At 43.5% G+C, this 21570-nt stretch overlaps 1 protein-coding gene across 8 annotated transcripts; it reads right to left on the reverse strand.

Annotated features, from left to right (window-relative positions):
• Positions 1-353: 353 nt before the first annotated feature.
• Positions 354-20943, reverse strand: LOC139390687 (calnexin). Of its 8 annotated transcripts, none has more exons than XM_071137987.1 (14): positions 20899-20943; positions 13921-14148; positions 12896-12969; positions 12480-12538; positions 12013-12236; positions 11614-11806; positions 11209-11398; positions 10893-11006; positions 10076-10232; positions 9503-9718; positions 3875-3994; positions 3608-3728; positions 3304-3430; positions 354-3128 (listed from the first exon to the last, which is right to left on the reverse strand). In XM_071137987.1, exons 2-13 carry the CDS (start codon positions 14143-14145, stop codon positions 3315-3317), a joined length of 1809 nt encoding a protein of 602 aa, XP_070994088.1. In that variant the 5' UTR covers positions 14146-14148; positions 20899-20943; the 3' UTR covers positions 354-3128; positions 3304-3314. The 8 variants fall into 8 exon arrangements, with proteins under 8 accessions (XP_070994088.1, XP_070994084.1, XP_070994087.1 ...); XM_071137983.1 differs by having other exon boundaries at positions 3330-3430; positions 20899-20942; XM_071137986.1 differs by having other exon boundaries at positions 3330-3427; positions 3608-3725; positions 20899-20937.
• Positions 20944-21570: the final 627 nt, after the last annotated feature.

Raw genomic sequence — 21570 nt, forward strand, 5'->3', positions numbered from 1 at the left:
CGCGCAGGCTAAATGGATCATGCTGCAGGCAGCATAAAGAATTATTTTAGATTCAACCAATCACTGATAATTGATCGCATAGTGCATCGTGCAAGAATGAACAATTATTTTTGTCGTAGCTTGTTTCTGAATTTGTCTCTTGTTCCCTCCATTCATTACATGAATCACACGCATGCAAATTTAAAGTACAACAAATTGGAAATGTGGTGAGCTGTGAGCAAAAATATTATTCTCAAATCAGCAGCAGACAGACATTGATCTGCCCGGGCCTTGGGCATAATATCCGCTCTGTGGAACGTCAATTGATAGATACAGTACCAAGTGACAAGCAACAATGAGACTCAGGCCCCCAGTCCGTTTCTATTAGGCCTTTTTATTCATCAAAACAAATGGCATCCCTATTCATAGATGACTGCATTTGCAATACACATGGGTAAGAGGAGCAGTCCCTATTCACACAATGGCTATTCGTGATCAGTATTTCTTTAAAGCCTCCACTAATCAACATTCATTTCCCATGGGAGATTAAATCTGAACCAAAATGTATAAATTCTTCAATCTCTAGTGTACAGGATTAAGTTAGGTTAAACCTAGTCGTTTCGGTGACCCATCAGACTGAGTTTACACACAGGATGCTGTCAGAGGTACGGAAGATACACAGTACAGTGCACTGTTCAGTCTAGGAGTTGTATCTAGGCAGAACCAAAAGGGGAAAAGCACAATTAAAACCTTGTTGCCTAAAAATAAAATATTTTTTGAAGCCAGAAAGAGTGAAGACGAAACACATCTCCTTAACATTTTCAAAAAGGAACATTTTCTGACCATTTAATTTTCTGCAAACAAAAGTACAAAATAAGAGAAAGAAATGGCTAGTTAGGTCACAGTGCAGTGGGAACTAACTACCTCATATACCCTATGACACAGGTCATCTTCCACAATAAGAAAAAATAAAATGAGAAATTCTAGAGAAAGACCTCCATTTCCTATTGAGGCGGAAGCTGTACATGCCATCTCAATTTCAGGGGGATGACAATCTCCCCCCCCGCCACACAAAACCACGAGACCAATACAGGAAAAACATTGCCCAGCTCCAATCTCTTAGTCAAATATCTTTTTATTTCTGTTTTGTAAGTAACATCATAGCAAGTTCTACATCTTCGCCCCCCCCCCTCCCCCCTCCAACATGTAATGTAGTAGATATAGATGAATCAACCTACTACACTCATCACCCAATCACATGCAGCTTAGTTTGTCGGGAGAACCAATCCCCATTCACCTTGGTCGCTCAGAGACACCATGGCACACAGAGGAATTGTGGCATTCCAAACACGACTGACTGACACCACCAAGGAATCTGAGAGCACAAAACTTTAAATGGGATCCATGCAAACAGACAGCAACAGCTAATTACCTGGTATGTGTGTGTATGTTTATGTGTGCATCTGTTACCTTGAACAGTGACAACTATTTTTACATAGGGCAAACCTCTAATGGTTTTTGGCTTTCCCTGCTTTTTAGGAAGTTCTAAAAACAGAGTGGGCAGGTTCACCAAAACGTAAGTAAGAAATAAGGAACTTAAAGACTGTGGTCCACAGATAGGTACCGGCTATTGAGCAGTCTCAATGTTTTCTCTTTAGCACCTTTTTCATGTTGCATGGGGTAAGTTTAAGATATCAATGAATCATGCAATGAGAAAGAAGTGAGGCGGGAAGCTTGTTTGACACCCTGAGAGTACTCTTTACGTTACATTCTGAAAGATGTGTTAAATTCTGCTGCTGCTGCTTTTGACTCAGGAAATGCAATCATAGGATGTGCATATTCATCTACCAGTAGCTAGGCGGGAGACTGATTCATCCCACCAATGAGGGAGGAGGCTGCACGAGCTGGCCACCAGTCTGACAACCTTGACATCTCCCCTAGAAGCCTGCCGGCAACCAAACGTCATCTTTCCAAGAACCAGCTTTTCTTTTCTCCTGCACACGTTACTGTACATGTACACTACACCCTTACATTATCTATCAGGACCAGAGAAAAAACTAAAACATTAATGGAATCAAAAATAAAATAAAAAGTCATGTACAGAGTATTAAAAATGATCATAGTATATTCACAGAAAAAAACAATTTCAGAAAACCTTGCTCTCTAGGACTGTCTAAGGCAACGTATTCTAACCTACTGAAACCCACTTACTTGGCTCTCCCTCCCTCTGCTTCAAACTTTGCCTGCCCCAGGGTTCTGCGGGGAACTGAGCATGTGCAATGGATCCCCCCAACCACTCCCAGCTTCACCGTAGTAAGAACAACTTCAGAGGGGTCTTCCAACAACCAAAACACTTAAAAAAACATGGTGAAAGCCACATGGAATGAAAAGTGAGACCCATGCATCATGGGAAAATTAGTCTCTTGAACCCCCCCCCAAAACACAACTGCAGTGTTATAACAAGACAATAAGACATCCAAATGCCATGGTTTTTTTCTTTGTCGACCCTCAACAGAAACGTTCATGCTACGTCCATCTACCCCTATGACACATACAAAACGCATGGGATTGTTAAACTGGACCAAGCAAGAAGACATCGAGAGGAAGAATGGCTAAAACCTACAAGCTGTAGTGTTGCCCAGAAAAGTTGGTTGATAAATACTGTCTAGATCTGCGGGATGGATGGATGGATGGGGGGCTGACTAGCGGGAGCAGAGGGTGGTGGAGGTTTGAGTGATAAGACAGAAGGGGTTCCTAGGTTAGTGTTACAGAATGGTATTGGAAAATATTTTTTCTTTCTTCACTGTTAAATAAAAACCTTTTCTACACTAACAACGCATCAGTCTTCATCCCCACCATACTGGAATCATCGTCGTCCATATTGTGAGGCAGTCGTGATTGTTTTCTGTTGATCCTGACAAGAGAGATGGTTGCCTAGTTGGGTTCACTTCATCGCCCCGGGAGGGGGAGGAAAGGGAGGGCCCAGGGGGGAAAGATGGGGGAGACTGGAAGGGTGGGTGGGGTTAGGGAGTGACCCTGGGTCAGGGCTGTTGGTTTTAAATCAGAGATCCAGGGTTGTGAAAGCCACATCAGTCCTTTCTCAATTTCCTGTTTTTGGGGGACCTTCTGAGGAGGTCATCTTCTTGTTTCTGGAGAGAGCGGAAAGGAGAGGGGGCTTTGAGTTACACACAAGCCATAATTGTCTCTATTCTGAACAATAAAGTACATCATCAACACAGCCCTTTTTTTACATCAGCAGTTGTCAAAGTGCTGTTACAGTGCAAGCTTTGATTTCATAGCGACAACAAACCACATCGTGCTCACCAAGTCATGCCTTACTGTCCCCGTACCTCTTCAGTGACCTCTTCTTCCTCCTCCTCCTCCTCCTCTTCCTCCTCATTTACTTCCTCTGCAGGACTGTCTTCTGCATCACTATTCTTCTCTGCTGCTGCTATGGAAACCAACAAACACAAAGTTAGCATTTACTGAGACGGGCTAACTTGTTACTCTTGCATTGAGTGATGCAAGACAGCACGCACTGTAAAATAAATGTCAATGACACACACACTGTCAACAGATTTGTGATCCTACATCAAGAGAGGGGGGTGGGAATGGTGACAGTTCTTACCTGGCTGGCTCTTCTCCTCCTTGACTTGGTCTGCTTCAGCCTTCTCCACCACTTCCTCCTCCTTCACGTCTGGCTGGGGTTCGTCTGTCTTCTTGTAGTCGGCTGCAGCTGCAGCAGTCTTCTGTTTGGAGAGCGAAAAGATACACATTAACACAGATCAAAAACATAATCTATGATGACATCCATAGGCAAATGTGTGTGTGTGTGTGGGGGGGCACAATTGAGATGCAACCTTTGATGGTCTGTGGTCACAGTGTGTTCCCTCACCTTTCCAGTGCAGCAGAAAACGATGATCAGGACTAGGGGCACGGCCACGGTAAGCACGTAGACCACCCACAACCAGGGACGCTCGTCTGCTGCGGTCATCATCTGGTTCACCAGACCGGGCTAGAGGAGAGGGGAGAACACGGTTACGCAACTGTCAAGATCTGGGAACCATCGACCACAACCATCCACCATCAACTGCATCACAAAAGCAGGTTGCGGATTTCACTATTGGGTGCCACTGAAAATCTTCATTTGTAACAAGTTTGTAACATCGCTGTTATACCAAAGTTTTATTGGTCCCTGAGAAATGGTCAGAACACATATGCCAAAAAAAGAAAAACATCACTCCTGTATCTTTCACATGGACCCCAAATGGTGTATTGTGTTATGAAAAACCAGTGCCTGAGGGTTTCTTCCCACATCTCTCGCACTTCCTGAAAGTCCTTATAAGGGCTGGGGGAATTCCCGTTTCACAGTGCATCTCAGAAGTCCCCACAAACTACTCTGTACCAGTAACACAACACACTTGTGCACCAACACACTTCATTAAACAAAGAAACTAGCACAAAACACACCCCTTAGTACCTAACTATTTAACTCAATGGTTTAACTAACTAAAGTCTTGCCTACTCAGACTGTTCGTAGCAGTGACAATGCACAGGAGTTTGTGTGTCCCAATTCCATGCATACTGCAATGGCAGATCTGAGACGAGCATTTCCATATTAACAGTGGCAGCCAACTGCCCCGGCAGTGCTACCGGTGTAAAACCAAATTATCCGTAGAGCAAACAATGAGGCTGTGAAACCAATGGAATTCTCAGCGCGCTCCATGGTTCACTGAGTGGTATGTACAGTGCCTTCAGAAAATATTCATACCCCTTCACTTATTTGACGTGTTACAGCCTGAATTCAACATGGATTAAATGTTGTTGTTTTTACCCATCTACACACAATGCCCCATAATGACAATGTGAAAACATGTTCAGACATTTTTGCTAATTGATTGATAATGAAATATCAAATTTACATAAGTAGTCACACCCCTGAGTCAATACCTTGTAGAAGCAGCTTTGACATCGACTACAGCTGAGTGCTTCTGGGTAAGTGTCTAAGAGCTTTCCACACCTGGATTGTGCAACATTTGCCCATTAGTATTTTCAAAATCCTTCAATCTCTGTCAAATTGGATGTTGATCATTGCTAGACAGACATTTTCAGGTCTTGCCATAGATTTTCAAGCAGATTTAAGTCAAAACTGTAACTCTGCCACTCAGGAATATTCGCTGTCTTCTTGGTAAGCAACTCCAGTGTAGATTTGGCCTTGTGTTTAAGGTTATTGTCCTGCTGAAAGGTGAATTAGTCTCCCAGTGTCTGGTGGAAAGCAGACCAGGTTTTCCTCCAGGATTTTGCCTGTGCTTAGCTCCATTCTATTTCTTTATTATCCTGGAAAAACTCCCCAGTCATTAACTGTTACAAGCATATCCATAACATGATGCAGCCACCACTAAGCTCGAAAATATGGAGAGTGGTAGTCAGTAATGTGTTTTATTCGGAGTTGCCCTAAACATAACACTGTATTCAGGACATAAAGTTAATTGCTTTGCCACATTGTTTGCAGTATTACTTTAGTGCCTTGTTCCAAACACAATTAATGTTTGAATATTTGTATTTTGTAAAGGATTCCTTCTTGTCACTGCCAATTAGTTTAATATTGTGGAGTAACTACAATGTTGATCCATCCTCAATTTTCTCCTATCACAATTATTTAACTATGTAACTGTTTTGAAGTCACCATTGGCCTCATTGTGAAATCCCTGAGTCGTTTCCTTCCTCTCCGGCAACCGACTGAGGAAGGAAGCCTGTATCTTTGTAGTGACTGGGTGTATTGATACACCAACCAAAGTGTAATTAATAACTACACCATGCTCAAAGTGATATTCAATGTCTGCATTAAACATTTTTTTTATGTTATTACCAATAGGTGCCCTTCTTTGTGAGGCATTGGGAAACATCCTTGGTCTTTGAGTTTCAATCTGTGTTTGAAATTCACTGCTTTACTAAAGGACCTTACATATTTTATTTATTTAACTAGGCAGTTAAGAACAAATTCTTATTTACAACGACGGCCTACATCAGCCAAACCCGGATGACGCTGGGCCAATTGTGCGCCGCCCTATGGGACTCCCAATCACAGCCGGTTGTGATACAGCCTGGATTTGAACCAGGGCGTCTGTAGTGACACCTCTAGCACTGAGATTCATTTAATTATGTGTGAGATACAGATATTAAGTAGTCATTCACAAAACATGTTCAAAACTATTATTGCACACAGAGTGAATCCATGCAACTTATTATGTGCGTTAGGCACATTTTCACTCCTGAACTTAGGCTTGCCATAAATGGGTTGAATACGTGACACAAGACATTTCAGCTTTTAATTTTGAATGAATTTGTAAACTTTTAGAAAAAAACATATTTCCACTTTAACATTATTGTGTGTAGGCCAGTGAAGAAAAAAAGTCAATTTAAATCCATTTTAATTTCAGGCTTAAAAAGTCAAGGGGTGTGAATAGTTTCTGCAGGCACTATAGCAAGTACGGCCGTGTGTGTGTGATGCTCTGACGAAGAGAACGTGTGAGAGAGTAAGAGAACAGCAAGAAAGAGAGAAAGAGGGAGAGAAGAGAAAATGCAGTCAAGCGAGAGTAAGAGAGCATGTCCACCAGGAAGAGAGTGAGCGAGAAAAAGAGAGCGAGAGGAAACTAGACAGCAACAGAGCAACAGCGAGAACAGAAAAATGAGAGAACAAGGGAGAGAGGGGGAGCAGAAAATGAGCAAGAGTGCTCAAAATTGAGAGAAAGCGAGAGTGAGGGAGTGGGCAGCCTAGCTGTGTAGAGAGAGAGGGCCGTTAAGCCCAAAATGCCAAGCATCCCAGGAATTCACCTTTAGGAAAAAAAGGCAGCATTGGTCCGTGGCTGAAAGAATTTTGATGAGGCGGCCAAATGAACGGCTAGTCGGTTAATCCCTGGGTACAAGCCACCATCATCCCCCTGGACTCACCACAACTCTACTGCTCCACACACACACACACACACACACACACACACACACGACAGCTCAAAACGAGTGAGACCACCACTTAGAGGGTGACCTCAGTAGAAGACCTATGTGTATGTTTGTGTGTGAAGCAGGGCCACGGCTTCGCAATAGTGCCACAGTTTCAGCTGTAACTTCGGTTTTATGGAACAGTGTACTCTAGCGGTTTAAGTATGCGCCCCACCACCAGCGAGTCATGCTAGACCAGCTCAAGAAGCTTTTCAACTAAAGCCAACTCATTATACAGAGGAGCAGCTGGAGCACGGTGACATTGACTGTTTCACTCTTACTGTTCAGCCTATCTCCCCCTGGAGTTCCACATGTTATGTCTGTTTCTACTTAGGGGCGGGGCAGGGAAGGGTTTTCCATATGTCACACAGAGCCAGGCTTGCCAGCAGCATTCCTCTGAAGGGTGTGGGGAGTGTGTCTGGTCTGGAGTCCCCATGAGAAGACACAGGCAGAGAAGTCACCACTAACACAGTGACATTTTCTCATCCCCTTCTAATTGTTACCTTACTAATGGTTACAGTAAGGATTGGGGGTAGGGCGATCCTTCTCAGCATAGGAGTGCTGATCTAGGATCCGTTTGGCCTTTTAGACTATAATGAATAAGATTAAATGGAACGGAGCGATCAGCAGGGCATTTTGTAATTATTTTACTATTAAAATAATGACCTTTATTCCAATACCCTGATAGTTAAAAAAACAATAAATATAAATTGCTATTGACTCTCGACCAATCAGAATGACACAAACGCAAATAAGCAACAGACACGCTGCTTTTCTCCAGTGGTTTGGCCAACAGTAACAGCAAAGGAGAAGTTCCAATTTTTACCATGACAGAACTGATCCCGTTACAACAAGTTTTTCTGTTGAGTGTTTTGCATTGATCTGTGTCAGATCATTCTATTTTCCCTACTTGCTATTCGAAGTAGGGAAAATAGCATACCGAATTCAGGGTAGCCTAAAGGCTCCCGAGTGGCGCAGCGGTCTAAGGCACTACATTTCTAAGGCACTAAATTTCACAACAGACCCTTTTTCGATCCTGGGCTGTATCACAACCGGCCATGATTGGGAGTGCCATAGTGCAGCGCACAATTGGACCAGCGTCGTCCGTGTTAAGGTTTGGCCGGGGTAGGCCGCCATTGTAAATAATAATTTGTTCTTAACTGACTTTCTTAGTTAAATAAAAGGCGCAGCAGTAGGCTAGCACAGATGTAGTTCAACACACCGTTATTAAAGCTATATTCTAAAGATTGTTGTTTTATTGAATTTCAAATGTCATGTAGGGCCCGATAAAATCTGTGTATATGTTCCGTGTATATTTTCCTAAATTAGTTTTTCTCCGTTTTGCTTTTCCAAGTTTTCGCTTTACATTTTGTTTTTAAATAATGTTTTTTTTCCCCAAATAGAAAAACAACTCAAATGGATGATCTAAATCCACAACAATGCTTACACCACATCAGGAGACCACTTTTGAAGTCTGGGAAAATGTTTTGAAATGTTGATACCCTTTAAATGTGCACTTAGCAAGAGGCTTTTGTATAGCATTTTTGTAGTTGTTTTGTAATGCAGATGTGATGGTTAACACCAATACCCACTGAATTGATGCAAATAATCATATCATTATGTAAGGAAAGCATAGGCTACATTGTAGTTAACATTTAATTGAAAAGGTTGTGGGAAAGCCTTTCCATCTACCAGAAGGATTTTCATTAGCATCGCTAACGGCTACACAAAGTGTTAAACGTGCGCACCGCACATACACAGCTTGGTGAAATTCTCATTGGCGGAATTGTCTGAGACCAGCCACCTGGACAGCTGACGAAACTGAGGAGTATTTCTGTCTGTAATAAAGCCCTTTTGTGGGGAAAAACTAAATTCTGATAGGCTGGGCCTGACTCCCCAGAGGCTGGGCTTGACTCCCCAGAGGGTGGGCCTATGCCCTCCGAGGCCTACCCATGGCTGCGCCCCTGCCCAGCCATGTGAAATCCCTAAATAAGGGCATAATGACTATTTTAATAGACTGATTTCCTTATATTAACTGCAACTCAATAAAATCGTTGAAATTATTGGTTGTTGCATTTATATATTTGTCACCGCTAGTCAATCTGACTTGATTGCTTACCCCAGAGACTAGAGGCTTGCATCATGTAAAAACAGCAACGCTACAAATATCCACATTGCTCCCTGAAGAGGTTTTGGAGAAGTCTCTGGATACAAGAATAGGTCCCTTAGTTCTAGGTGCTTCAAAACAAACTGTCCAAAGGGAATATCTTAGATGCAAGAGGAATTCTATGCAAATAAGAAGCTGAACGTTCTATGGTTAGGATAGAAGTGTGATATGGAGCGAAGAGAGATCTTATGGACCTGCTTGAAATGTCAGATGATTGCACTGCATATTCGTTCCTTATCAAATGTCTGTATATTTTATGTGAAGTATTTATGAGAATTTTATCAACTAGTCATGAGGAGTCTGTGTACCCGTCTCTCTGTGGGCCCGTCTCTCTGTGTGCGTGTGCACTATTGCACCCACCTCAGCAGCTCCCTCAGCAGCCTTCTTCAGGCCCCAACCATCATTGGCCCAGCGATCGGCCGTGTGCCTCTCGTTGGTGATGAAGAAGTTATCAAAGAAGATGTCGCTGGACATGGACCACAGCTCCAGGCCCACGGCGTTGAAGGGGGTCATTCTGAAGGGATGGAGGTCCTCGAAGAAGGCTGGGTTGGCGATCTTCCTGGGCTTCCACACACCCTGGGAGGTACATTGAGGGTTGAGTGTACAGTACCGTGAGAGTTGCATTCATAAACTATTCTTTTGGGGAGCCATTTGTAAGAACATATATTTGGATTTCTCTTCAACGAGAACTCGGTTGTAAAAAAAAAAAGGTATGAGATTTTCTTTGGAAAGACAAGAGCACAACGTCACCAATGCAAGATAAGAAAAATAGCAAATAGTAGGCTCTCATCAATACAAATACCGAATTGGAAAGAGCAAGTGCAACGATTGTGTGTATGTTATTTAGGCTACAGACTGCACTGGGGTAAAACATTTTCCTAAAGTGACTGATGCTTTGGTATATGGTACACGCTGGGAGGTGTGAAGGGTTACCTGGTAGTTGGGATTGTCGATCATGGGGGCCTTCCACTTGCCCTTGTAGCTGGGGTTGTCAATCATGGGCCGTTGCCAGGCGCCACAGCCGGGGGCGGTTTCACAGAGGGCGTTAGGGACCTGAGGGGCCTCCCACTCACCATCCATATCCTCATCCCTGGAAAAAAACATCACAGATCAGAATACAGACAAAGCCATACAGTGTACAACATGATGATATACGGTTACAAGTTACTGTAGGTGTGAGAAAGCAAAAGACCACAAAAAAGAAAAAAAAAATCCAAATGAGAGTAAGTGAAGGCATAAGTGAAAAAAAAAACAGCATCTCCTTTTCCTCCCTTTCTATAAATCCCCTTTTTCCACTGTGTCCCATTCCTCTTCTCTGGGGGCTCTAATTTAATTTCCACCACAGAAGTGAGACATCAAAGACAGTGAGAGCAGAGGGGGAGCTGTACAGAGCCCAAAAACCAGGCCTGGCTGTCCTGAGGCAAAGCGTGCCGTGTGATATTAGCTCCTCTCACCAGGAAGCCCGCTCTCTCCACAGAAAAGAGGAGGAGCTTGCCGCAAACACTAGCAATTAGCTTCCAAGAACTGAGTGGGCTAAACCAGATGAGGGTACACCACGACGGGACAGAAAAGACAGAGGGGAGGTAATAGAGTGGTAGACGAAGGGCAGAGAGAAGGAGAGAGATGGAAGGGAGGGGGGCAAAGAATAGAGTGACAGACGAGGGTAGAGCGAGAGAAGAGATGGAGTACCATGGTGGACGCTATGTGGGGAAGGATGAGCGGAACGAGAGAGTAAAGGTATCGTAGTTACCAGTCCTCGGGCTTGACCGCGTCGGGGTCGCTGGTATACTCGGACTCATCATCCAGCCAGCCGTCTGGCTTCACTGCGTCCTCATCTGGGATCTGTTTCGGTGCATCCTCATCCCTATGGGACAGGGGAGAGAGTTAGAGGGTACACACACAAAAACATATAAGCACACCTGGCATCAGAAAAATAAAATAAAAATGCTGACACACACACACTTTCCACAGCTACATTTGAAATGCACACGCTGTGTAACTTCAACACGTAAGAAAGCCTGGCGAAATAGCCACCTTTTCACCTACACTTAAATATGCACACTTACCAGTCCTCGGGTTTGACTGCGTCAGGGTCCTGGATCTTGGGTCTCTCATCCCAGTCCTCTGGCTTGTGGTCGTCGGGGTCCTCGATCTCGGCAGCCGGGTTGATGGGGGGGGTCATGTCTGTCAGCAGGTTACCACTGTTCACCACCGCCTGGTCCACCAGCACCTCAAAGCTGTTGTCTGGGTTCACCACTAGGAGGCAGGAGAGAGAGAGAGGAGAGAGAGGTAGGTAGAGATGTTTAGAGGAATACACCTGGAAATGTCATTAGCATACCTGATTCATAGAACATGTGAAAATGTCTTGTTCACCATGTTGTCTCCCTAGGTGAGTCTTCTTGTCAGTGTAGACTAGTGGACCATCAAAGAGTATATAGGCCTCGTGAGTAGAACATGTTGAAATGTCTTACCCAGAGTGTAAAGGTGGGTCTTCTTGTCGGTGTAGTAGGTGCGCAGGTCTGAGTCGGGCTTCTTGGCGTGCTTCTCCTCGTACTCGCCAGTCTTGGGGTTCTTGTGGCGGAAGATGAAGTGCAGCTTGTAGTCCTCGCCGCACTTGTCTGGTCCGAACATTATGGTGTAGGGAGTCTTGTCAACAAACTCATCCTGAAGGGCAAAATAACTACATTAACCTCAAGGAGGCAGTCTACGTGCAGATGTATTGGGTAAAAAATATGTTTGTACTGATGAAGACACAGCTCGGGTCTAAACATGATCTATTAAAAACAAACACCTTTGAGGGCATGTACAAAGGAAGTCTGCAGTAGTACTTGATGTTTCCAATCTTAATGCCACGGTGTGCATGTTCTTACCAGGTTAAGGTCGGGTGTCTGGGAGAGCAGTTTGACGTAGGCGCCGCCGCAGTCGATCCCTTGCTGGAAGTTGACCTCATACTGGACGATGAGGGGCTTGGTGTCGAAGATGAAGGGCCTGAGGAGCTGGGCTGAGATGGCGTGATGTTTGGCACGAGACTTGAGGACCAGGCCCTTGTCGCCGGGCAGCTTGCCGTCCTTCATGTCCTCCACCTCCCATTTACCTGCGGTACCGGAGGTCGAACACGCAAGTAAAGGAGAGTACTCACTAGATAAATGTCTGAATGGAGCAGAACCTAGGGTCATATTCATTGGGCACTAAACGGAAGACAATTTACTGAAATGTAAGGACTACCTTATATTAATTCTAGTTGCAAAATGTTTTGCTAAGTTGTGCCCTAATGGATACTACCCGGAAGAATGCTTTATGTTCTAATGTGACAGAGAGGAATTGTCTTGGTGCCTACCGTCATACTTGGCGATATCCTCATCAATGTCCTCCTTCTTGGCCTTTGACAGGACCCAGCTGAAACAAACAGGAGAAGCGAGATGACTTGAGAGTCAAGTAAACATGGTAGCACCTGGACACCATAGGGGAAGCTGCCGGGGGAATAGCCTAGGCGCTGGGTTCATGTTTATCCTTACAAAAGGTTTCAACAGCAGCTGGTCCTATGGTGAGCACTTACCCAGCACATTGTGGCACATGAAAAGAAGAGACAAGACAGAGTTTATACTACCTAGGCTATTTGGTTTTAGGGCAGCATGTTTGAATATCGTATCTTCTCTGATATAGACTTCATTAGTATAATAAATTATAAAACGGTGCCTGCTTTAATTTCGAAGTTGAATTTTTAAAAAACTCTGGGGAAACCAGAGTGCTCACCTGTCAAGGGTCCCCATGTCAAAGGACTCGGCGAAAAAGTGTTCCCCTGTGGGCTCGGGCGCTTTGTAGGTCACCTAGAGAGGAGCAGAGAGGGGGTTAGTGGATCACTGGGTCAGCTCTTCCACTGCCTGGTTCCACATAAGGTGTTTAGTGTGCCAACCAGGCCACTTGTAGTTGTGTGTGTTGTGTCCTATGCAAGAGCAATAGGAGTACATAGGTCAGCCAGAGAGCAAACCACCATGTCGCATTGCTAATCAACGCATCACCTCTGTTTTTTTACGGATGTCAGGCTAGTGAGCTATTCACCACTTGCCTAGCTACCCAGACTCCTTTCTCTGGCCAAACGCTATGCCCACGGATGTTCGTTTCTTTTCCACAGTGAGTCTGGATCGGAGTACTTTCCCGAACATTTACAGATGCGAACACATTCGGGGAGGTCTGATTGATCCGGAAAACGATGGATTGGGCCAAAGCCAGAACACACGAGGGTAAAGCGGTGGTTTGAAAATTCCTCAAACCGTACAACACCCCCCCCATGCCCCTCGTCACCACAGACGACTTCAATGATGGCAGTCTCAGACGAAAGTATGCGAACGACAGAGCATCAGGAAGAATTTTGTGTGAGTCGTCAGGGCTAATTCACCAACTTCTCATCCCCTCTGAACTATAGGTCATATCTCTACATTTCAGAGCTAGTGGACAAAGGAAGGACACTAAGCAGTCCCAGCACAGGCTTAGCCTCTATCATTTGTGGCGTTGTGCGAATCACATTCATTCCTTGAAATGAGCTCAAACCTCCCACTCACTCTACAGCCCTTTCACAAAAGACATTTGACAACTGAATATGGGTAGGTTGGCTTGAATCTGTGTATAACAGTGAGCAGCCACGTAAGCCTAACCTTTTCTCCTTGGCTGTCACAATCTGGGCATGCTAGAAGGGAAGAGAAGAGCCACGCTTCTATCAAAACTGAGATTTCAACCACTGAAACCATAACTTTACACACACTGGCCTAGGATAGACTTACTTTAGGGACTGGTGGTGGTCCCGGGGGCATGTCTGCCTCCACCTCCCCATCCAGAAGCTCCTCCCCATGGTCAAGCTCCTCCATCTCGTCTTCCACATCCATGTCGCCCCCCATCTCCATGATAGGCTCGTCCTCCTCCTCCTGGTGGGCGGTCACCGTGGTCAGTAGCAGTGTTGACCACAGGCCCACGGCCAGCAGCAGAACATACCTCACCTTCAGCTCCATAGTCTAGGGGAGAGAAGAGAGAGCAATTAATACACTAGGCCAATTTCTTGAAGAAAATGTGTTCGCTCGGCAGCTGTTCAAAAGTGTTTTAATAAGAAGTATGGCGGATAACAGTAGTGGTCTCGCTGACGCAAGCACACTAATGGCTTAATTACTAATTAACAAGTGAGAATCTGTTATGGTCTGCAGCTACATTAATTTAGATTCCTATTGAATCCCCTCCTTATCCATTTCAGTTGTTGCATATGGCATACAGATTCCTAGCCACCTTACCCCAAGGGCTAGGGAGGAGCAGCGGAGCCACAGTATTATTACTTAGTTACACCCATCCATTCCTTTCAGATCAAAAACGTCTAAGAGTAGAGGCTGATTTCAAACGGTGGTTAAGAGAAATAAAAATATAGGCTATGGGTAGGACATGAGGTGAAGAAAGGAATGTGATGGTAGAAGGAAAATGACAGCAGTGAGTAGAGAAGGTGGCCATTTAATAAAGCATAAACAAGGGGTTAAATGAGATGAGGGACACAGGAGAGGGAGAATAAGATATGAAAAAGAGAAAGCGGCTGCTTCTGGGGAGAGAGAGAGATGGGTGGGCGTCACTGGGCTACAAGAGAGACACGATCTAACAGAAACAAAAATATGCGGGCGACTGACAATGCAACCTAGCATATAATTTGAGCTGGAGAAAGGGGATAATTTCCGAGCAGGTGGCCATTAGGTTAAATTACAGCTTCTTATCCTATTAGAACAAGCCTACTGGTAGAGGTGGTACATGCAGGAATCAAAACCACAACGCTGGTCTTAAAAGCACTATGATTAAAAGCTCCTGGAACAAGATTGAGCATTAGTTCTACAACTGGGCTCCCTCCAAATTTTCAAAAATGTTTTATCCTTTTCATGCCTATAGAACGCACACTCCCTCCAACTGTTGCCAGGCATATGGTCGCCATGCCGTTACCCAGTGCCTCACCGGCACCCATTGCCATAGCGACGAGCCTGAGGCATATGCAGCCTGAGCCCCTTCCCCTAATGAGATTCGGTCCAATGAGATTACACTAGCGCCCCATGTAACACACACACACACAGATATTTACCTTTCATATTATTCACAGGCAATTTACTCAACACCATACAAACAATTTAGGACAGGCTGTGTGCACACAGACGTTGGCTCCTTCGACACTATCCCAATTCTAATTAAGAAGGATGGGTAGGTGTTTAAGCAATATGGCAAATCTTCCTCCTAACTATAATTTTTTATTTTATTTAACTAGACAAGTCAGCTAAGAACAAATTCTTACTTACAATGACGGCCTACTTGTAAACCCTCCCCTAATGAGAAGGCAAGGTGGAACAATTACAATATTTCTTAAGCCTATAAAATCCACTTAAATATTCCGAAACACCTAGGGGGCAAGTATCGATTTGAGATTGGGTCTTTGTCTTCTCCAATCAGATAATGCCAATAAGATCGAAGTCTGTTATAATTCCATCATATTCTCAACCCCTCAGCATGTTCTGATACCATTAGCCAAATAAGTGGGGCTGGGTACAGCGTGAGGGGGGGTGCGAGAGTACTATTAGGTCCACCTTACCATATGCAGTACAGACAACTGATATATAGGCCATATTTTATGACTGTAATTAATTTAAATCAATTCATAATTTAGAGGACCTCAAAGTCTATTAACAAACTAACCAAAGTTACCAACTGTCTTTTTGTCATGAGAATACCAGTGTCTACATGCTAGCATGCAGTTGCACACGTATTACTGTACATTCCATGCACATAGCAGACTGTTCCATTAATGAATTCAACCCCACGCAAGATTAACGTCCGTAGTCACACCGTCTAACGCTTCCCATAGCATAACAGTCATGCTAAATTACCAGAGTGGCTATTATCAGGCGAAGATTACCATAATACTCTACTTTCCACTTGGATTAACAATGTAGCATATCCATAGCAGGATTTCCATTCGCCAGCAAGAGAAAGCTTTCGGCCAATAAAAAAAAAGAAAAGACAGTAAACCGATAAATAGGGATAAGAAAAAAAATCCCATTGAAAAACAATACTTTTTTTGCCTATTTATTGATGGAAATACCAGTCAATGTACAGTGCCTTGCGAAAGTATTCGGCCCCCTTGAACTTTGCGACCTTTTGCCACATTTCAGGCTTCAAACATAAAGATATAAAACTGTATTTTTTTGTGAAGAATCAACAACAAGTGGGACACAATCATGAAGTGGAACGACATTTATTGGATATTTCAAACTTTTTTAACAAATCAAAAACTGAAAAATTGGGCGTGCAAAATTATTCAGCCCCCTTAAGTTAATACTTTGTAGCGCCACCTTTTGCTGCGATTACAGCTGTAAGTCGCTTGGGGTATGTCTCTATCAGTTTTGCACATTGAGAGACTGACATTTTTTCCCATTCCTCCTTGCAAAACAGCTCGAGCTCAGTGAGGTTGGATGGAGAGCATTTGTGAACAGCAGTTTTCAGTTCTTTCCACAGATTCTCGATTGGATTCAGGTCTGGACTTTGACTTGGCCATTCTAACACCTGGATATGTTTATTTTTGAACCATTCCATTGTAGATTTTGCTTTATGTTTTGGATCATTGTCTTGTTGGAAGACAAATCTCCGTCCCAGTCTCAGGTCTTTTGCAGACTCCATCAGGTTTTCTTCCAGAATGGTCCTGTATTTGGCTCCATCCATCTTCCCATCAATTTTAACCATCTTCCCTGTCCCTGCTGAAGAAAAGCAGGCCCAAACCATGATGCTGCCACCACCATGTTTGACAGTGGGGATGGTGTGTTCAGCTGTGTTGCTTTTACGCCAAACATAACGTTTTGCATTGTTGCCAAAAAGTTCAATTTTGGTTTCATCTGACCAGAGCACCTTCTTCCACATGTTTGGTGTGTCTCCCAGGTGGCTTGTGGCAAACTTTAAACAACACTTTTTATGGATATCTTTAAGAAATGGCTTTCTTCTTGCCACTCTTCCATAAAGGCCAGATTTGTGCAATATACGACTGATTGTTGTCCTATGGACAGAGTCTCCCACCTCAGCTGTAGATCTCTGCAGTTCATCCAGAGTTATTTTGTCATTCTGCCCCTGAACAAGGCAGTTAACTCACTGTTCCTAGGCCGTCATTGGAAATGAGAATTTGTTCTTGCCTAGTTAAATAAAGGTCAAATTAAAAATAAGGCATGTCTTTCCATGCTTCAAAGTAAAAGCCAACCATAGAAACGTGGAGGCAATTATTTTACAAAGACTTCCATATGCCATTGACACCAGTAGTCTATTTCTGTCATGTTCTATTGGTTCTCAAATCAATTTTCTTTGATTGTCCAGTAGCCAAAGGCACAATCCTAGTCATGTTAGCAACCCATGCTAGTTGCTGCATCTTTAGATAACCCCTCTCAAATATTTTAATCTCTGTGTGGTGCGCTTTGACAAGTGTTTTTCCCGCTAATTGCGTTATGAAACAAAAATTCACGCATAGCCTACTTCCTTCTGCGCATTGCTGTCCTTATGTGAAGAAATAGTTCACTAAATTTCTAAGCTAAATGTTCTGATCTTCTAAACGTTCTGATCTGGAAAAGGCAATTTCTTTCTCGTGCAGAACGGACAAGCTGACCAATAGAATAGGTCAACTTTTATGGGGGATATTAGACTGACATAGGCTAGTGATTTTGCTATTTGTTACTCAACTTGTTGGCTAAGGAACAGTAAATGTGGCAGTTGTAAAATGGTAAAAGTTTGCATAGGAATTCAGTAAGGACACACGCCGTTGCATCCTTGAGTTGCATGTTCTGTTAAGACATAACCATAATCAAAATGTGATTTCTGCCATTCTGTGAATTGTGGTGTACGCTCTAATCAGGTTACGTAAACAATGCACATGGGTCCGGTACATTTCTCAAATGTCTCCAATTAATGTCTCCAACTGCCAGTCCAAGTGTCCGGCACCACATTTTCCTAACGGAAACCTTGATCCATAAGCCTACATTGAGCTTGTTCTACAGATCACAGGGTCTTCCTAAGGGACTGTGGTCACTGGAGTAGCCTGCCTATAAGGTAGGGGTGGAGATATACCCACCCCCCCCCCCCCCAACTCCTATCTGTCAGGAATGGTAACCAGGGCACTACCACCAAGGGATATGTCAACTCTGGAGCCAGGTCCCCTAGGGAGTGTCCTGAGGAGGAGCTGCAAACACAACCTCCCCAAAAAGGCTATGCATTAATATATATAGGTAGGCTATATCTAGGCTAATATATCTTGAGCACATTGACAATACACATACATGAGACAAACTTCAGTGACCACATGGGTTTGCCATGCCAGTGCCGGAGGAGAAATAAATCTAAAACTCCACAACTATTCATAGAACAGCTCCAAGCCCGGTGACAGTGCTAGTGTGTTCTTCAATAAAGGATTCTGCCATGCATCTGTTTGTACACTGTGACTAGGGTGTTTTCCCTGCAACAAGTCTGGCTGCCAACAAAGAGGGGATAACCAGAGGGGAGCTCACCACCAAAAAGCACCATGCATGTAACTTGACAATCAACTTACTGAGTGTGAGCGTGAGGGGTGAGATACAGGTCTTATTGGGATGGGTGAGGCAAAGGAGTTGACTAGCTAGGCCCAGATTCCACTCTCTGTTTTGTGGGACATAGGAGCTGGAAGGGTGGCTGCCGCCTGGGGGGCTAGGGACAAGCCGAGGTGCCTTGTGGGCCAGGGGCGGTGTGTGGGAGGGACGGATGGAGGGATAAACGTGAGAGGAGTGGCAAATTTCACTTTCTCACCACAGGCTGAAGAAGTCATGGGGCCAAACAAAACAAACCACCACACTGGAGGGGGGACCTGGGAGGCCTTGGTGTGCTGCCAAGTGGACACCACTCCCCCATTCACATCATGCCTCAGTGGTCACATGTATTCAAGTCAGGGACAGAGCAGATACAAGGAGGGGGAGGGGACAGTATAATCAATCAGTGCTCAATCAACACATCAAATACTATTATCAGCCAGCCAGTCTTTTGAATTAATTCCATTCAGTTCACTCTGTATTTGGAGAAAAACAGTGCCATCTACTACTGCTGTGGTCATATGGTTAATTGTTTCTAGCTAGGCTACGCCACATGGACAGACATCTTGCGCAAGATGTTGCACAGCACTTTCACAGTGTATCCCCTCATGGATAAGCAACATGCAGCCTCTGATAATGGATAGACTACTCTGTGATACGAAGCCCAGTCTAAGTCATACTGTAGGGATTTAAGTGTGGGTGTGCGGTGGGTTTAAGCAGATAGGATAAGGACCCAATGACCCTCATGTCCCTTGACTGTCTCAAAGAGAGAATGGAAAATACGTAAGACTAAATAAAAGCAAATATATTTTCAAAGCATGCAAGTCTATTGTACCATTCAACATTAAATAAAAGCAAATATATTTTCAAAGCATGCAAGTCTATTGTACCATTCAACATTAGTTTCTAGACTAGGTCAACAAGAGTGGGTTAAAGGTGCAATCATCTTGTTAATGTACACAAAATGTAACAGCTTATCGTGTGACCATAAATATTCCCCATCAGAAATGAGAAGTTATTATTTAACCATGGGTAAACAATAAAACGTCCAACTTCCCTTTCAAATAAATATTTTCCATTCAAGCTATTTACATTTCTCAGATAGCTAGCTAAAAAATGTGTCAATCATTCAATAAGATGACACAGGCCAAGTCCTTTATTCAGATGTGCAAACTTTTAAAGCTACATTTCCAAGAGGGTGTTGAATGCATCAGAGGAAGTGGGTTTGAAAAACTGGTCAGACTTCTACGCGTTTCATCCCTACCAGCAATACCTGTTCTCCATGTGGCCATTCATACAAGCAGGTCCATGTCCGTCTTAAGGGAAATGATTTCACATACAGCTAGCTCCTCACTTGATAAACCCCAATTTGAAGTGCGTAGGTCTTGTCACCCACTAATATCTAACACAGCCAAAGAGATAACAAGGACCAAACTAAAAAGGACATACCGGTAGGTAATTAACGTTAGGGCACAATGCTTAATTAATCCATTCATTAATGTACTTGTGCTCGAGATTTAAATAGCCGTGGCAAATGAATACATAGTATATATAATACATATATAATACATTAGTTTCTCACCATGACACATCGACTACTGCATCATGACTACATTTATTTCTGATAATATACCTACGTGATTTTTGTTACACAATGGATCTGACATGTGCACGCACACCAAGGCAATACTTGTCAATTTCCTTACTTTAGCGCGAGGAGGGTTTTCACTTAACCACTTAATTGCTGACATTAGATGGATGCCACAATGTATCCTTGCCTACAGTAGCTAACGTTAGCTGACTTAAACACTTTCAAAATGTATTAGCTAACTAACGTGGCAAAAGGGACACACGAGCAACTGTGTGCTACTGACAGAACATGTCAACGTTCATTTGTTGGATAACAGTAGCTACCTTTATTTTACTAACGTTAGCTAAATTAGCCTACTAAATAGCTGGCCTCTGTCAGCTACTAACGTTAGCCAGTCCACGCTAAGACCACGCATCGTTTCGAGCTTTTTCATTATGATAAATACAGTTAAAATACACTGGACAGCATTGCATGCAACTGAACAAGCTGGGTAAATGTAGACTGAAATAATAATTAAGCGAAGTAGCTATATTTGAAAGAAGTGACATTTGTTCGTCATTACGTACCTCCTGCTTCGATGTGACACCTTGAACTACAGTAGGATCACGTGTGACTTTGGGGCATGCACTTTGGATTAGTAGCCACACCTTCTCCAATTGTTTATTGGTTGCTGAAGTGAAAATGTTGACGTTTTCCGGGAATTTTAAGAATTGGATTGCTTGTGCTACATGTCAATCATAGTAAATGGTCTCCGCCCCCAATCCGAACCCCGTGGACGGCGATGATTTGTCCAGCTGTAAGAGGAAATGTATGCTGATTGGTTATAGTAAGACAGGGTTTACTCTAAATAACACAGCCACAAAGTACGATTCCACAGCCACAAAGTCTGAATCGGCAACAAAAAAATGTGAGGTTAGGGTTAAGCATAAAGTGAGCAATAATTACGATTTTGTGGCTGTGTTAACTAGTGTTAACAAGTGACGACCATAAAACAGGGAAAAAAACAAATTATGAAGCAGGGACAGCATTTACTGATGATTGATGACATTTTGTAGTCTATCATCAATTAATGATTTATGCACTTTGTGAAGTTGGCTAGAGCTGAAGCAAAGAGAAAGAAGAGGTGTGAGTGAAACAGTAAAGTGTAAATAATTGATGAACTAAAGCACTGATTTGATTATTCTGAATGTTAGGCCTATTGAATTTGATTTTTTTTCAACCTTTATTTAACCAGGCAA

This window comes from Oncorhynchus clarkii, chromosome 31 (genome assembly GCF_045791955.1).
Source record: "Oncorhynchus clarkii lewisi isolate Uvic-CL-2024 chromosome 31, UVic_Ocla_1.0, whole genome shotgun sequence".
Classification (NCBI taxonomy): Eukaryota; Metazoa; Chordata; class Actinopteri; order Salmoniformes; family Salmonidae; genus Oncorhynchus; species Oncorhynchus clarkii.

Bases quoted from the DNA above. Each gene is read 5' to 3' on its own strand.
- LOC139390687 (XM_071137983.1), bottom strand. From the start codon at position 14,145: ATGGAGCTGAAGGTGAGGTATGTTCTGCTGCTGGCCGTGGGCCTGTGG. The intron at 12,970-13,920 runs GTAAGTCTATCC...GCTCCTCTCTAG, and splicing joins GACCACCACCAGTCCCTAAA to GTGACCTACAAAGCGCCCGA. The intron at 11,807-12,012 runs GTAAGAACATGC...TTTGCCCTTCAG, and splicing joins AGACACCCGACCTTAACCTG to GATGAGTTTGTTGACAAGAC.